Here is a 2,759-nt window from a genome sequence, read left to right on the forward strand (position 1 = left end):
GGCTGGGGGTTTTGCCTTGACCAACTGCCACTTTGCTGTTTCAAAGCCATAATGTCTTTCTCTCATGGGTGGGCCCAATTATCTGGGCGGGCAAAGCATAGAAAGGGGAAGTAACCTTGCTTCTTATGACCTCATTAGGGGCAAGATTCCAGAACGGACCATCTGACCTTTTATTTTCTCAAAGGCAGAGCAGGATACCCAGGGCTTGGTTCACACCTATCGCCATTTCTAGCCCCTGGGGGACCATAGGCAGGCTGGGGGAATGCATATTAATGTTAAATGACCTCATAAAGTGAAATTTTCATGCCATGGAACCTTTAACCCTTGTGTGGTGTCCGGGTCTGTGGAACCCATTTTTAATGTTTTCTAAAAGAATAATGATGCTATTTATAATGTCTTCTAACTCAAACCCTTTAGCCTTGGCTCATTTTCTGCGAAGAACATAAAAAATAACGTATTTTCAATGACTGCACACGGTGCACCCCCCTACACATAAGTATCACACATGAGGTGTTTGGGTCTACTGGGCCCAAGTGCAATAATTGTAGGTGCTATGAAACTGTGTCTTCCTAGAATAACAGCTGGTATCATTTATTTGGATCTTGGTTTTTGACCACTTGCTCTAATTAAATATAAGACATCATTTACATCTCTTACCTTCGGCGTGCATTAAGCTTCAAGCCTGCAAAGTACCCACTCCTCAGTCTGAAGAAAAACACTGCGCTAGCAGATAAAGTGGCCTCATTTTATTTGGTGTCCTAAGACATTCACACTCATATTTCCTTTTATAGCATTGCCATGTTGGTCAGTCATGTCTAAATATGATAAGTGAAACACCCTTGCCTGAATGCACCGGATGCAGTGGAGGGTAAACCCACTCAAACTCTCTTTAGCTCTTTATTTTAGTGTCATATATTTTTTGAGATGCTTAAATATTAAGAAGGCCTGGAGTGTGTGATTTAGCTGTTATTATGACGATTGCAGATAGCTGCAGGTTTACATTTGCTTCTTCAGCCACAGTCTGCCAGAAGGGTCATAGTTGCTAGGCAAGACCTACGGTACATCCGTCTACTCTAATCTGTATAAATGCCAACAGACTACACATGTACACACATTATGCATTAATGACTCGTATAAATGATACTGTACTGTATGCTCCAGTTAACACATATGAATCCACATCAGTTCACAAACACAGACACTGAGTGTTCACTGAATGTTTAAACAGCGATATGGATTGGCATTGTGTCTGCAGCAGATTAGCCCTGCCTCTCCATGCAGGCACACTGTTTATTAGCTAACACTCTCGTGTTTAGTGATGAGGATGTTGAGGAATCCCTGACATGGATGATGACTTCATTACTTTCAAGGACATGGCTTTTCCTGCTATCTCATTGTGTTCTGTGTAGCATACCCAAGAGTGTGTTCTTCATCAGTGTCTCAATGAATGGAAAAATCAACTGTGTGAATTTAAATAGCAAAATTACAGCATTTCATGATAAAAGATGATTATTTGGTTGGTTATAAAAAGTTCAATTTTTCCACCCTGTTAGAAATCCCTCGCTAGATGACGGGGAGGGTCACAGGTTTGGTTCCCAGCACTTCCAGTTGAGGTGAGATATTTAGCGTGCTCAGGCACCTAATGCATGCCCTCGCATGTTCGTCATTGCATGTTTTGATTTGTGTCAAGGAATCGTTGGAAATAGAAATGACATCATGCCACTTGTCTAAGCATGTGCCCCTTTTCATTTGGATTTGGATGTCTGACAAAACGTTATGAATAAATTCTAAAGTACAGTACTGTTGAATGTTTCTCCTCAAAGATAACCTTTCTTTTATCTAAAAAAATATATCAACAACTTTAAAAAAAAGCATGATAATGCTGTGCAAAAAAGATTATTCCTTGCTAATGCTTTCACAGGGAGGCGAGAATATAATAATTGAAAAAAGAAATATCAAATCATCTCTTACAAATAATAGGTGATATACAATAAAACACACCCTTGCTCAATCCAATACATTCAGGTTTTTTTGCTGCTACAGTCTTAGTTGGCCCGGAATGACTACTAGCTTATAGTTGCTAAAGTTAGCCATCTTGAGATATTTGTTGCTGTGATGAGAGCGGTCAGTTCACTGACTGTATGACTCTTTGCTACATAAAATTAATCAAAGGAGTTTGACAATATCCATATTTCTCAGAGATATATATCAGAGAACTGTATCAATGACTGGATCACAGCTGTGCCATAGTACTCACATCTCTTTATCCAATGTATTTAAGAGCTCTTGGATCAGCTTGCTGCATATATCCTCACACATATTAATTTCCTTAAAACTATAAATCATTTACAGGTATACTAAGCAGCATTTTTCTAAAAATCATAAACAAATAGAAAAGTAATCTCTCTCAATCATCACTTGTGACCCACTAGAAGTGTGTGCTGGTGTCTGTATCTGCAGAGACCTTGCCCTCTGCCTGGATCTCTCTTTTCTTCTTCTTTGTTGTGTTTAGGATGTTTATGGGCGTCAGCAAAGAGTCTTTGGGCCCCACTTGGGTGTTTAACCCGCAGCCAATAGCAGAGTAGAGTGTGTTTGTGCTGTGTCTGTTTGACCAAGACACACACACACACACACGCATGCAGTAAAAGGATGAAGCTCTCATTCACACAAAACCTGACGGAGCTGTACTTTGCCCAATTTACGGATTTGTTCTTGCCATCACTGCTCTCTACATTCTCTCTCTCTCTCTCTCTCTCTCT

At 40.1% G+C, this 2,759-nt stretch overlaps 1 protein-coding gene across 42 annotated transcripts in view; it reads left to right on the top strand.

The window, feature by feature from the left end:
* dlg2 (discs, large homolog 2 (Drosophila)) overlaps window positions 1-2,759 on the top strand; it is a 276,897-nt gene that overhangs the window by 240,647 nt on the left and 33,491 nt on the right. For 36 of the 42 annotated variants that reach the window (XM_032533606.1, XM_032533611.1, XM_032533613.1 and 33 more), the window contains one exon: window positions 1,554-1,613. The exons of the other annotated variants lie outside the window; for them this stretch is intronic. In XM_032533606.1, the coding sequence (XP_032389497.1) occupies window positions 1,554-1,613 (60 nt within the window). The remainder of the gene's footprint in view (window positions 1-1,553; window positions 1,614-2,759) is intronic. 42 annotated transcript variants of the gene reach the window in all.

Source organism: Etheostoma spectabile, chromosome 13 (genome assembly GCF_008692095.1).
Source record: "Etheostoma spectabile isolate EspeVRDwgs_2016 chromosome 13, UIUC_Espe_1.0, whole genome shotgun sequence".
NCBI lineage: Eukaryota > Metazoa > Chordata > Actinopteri > Perciformes > Percidae > Etheostoma > Etheostoma spectabile.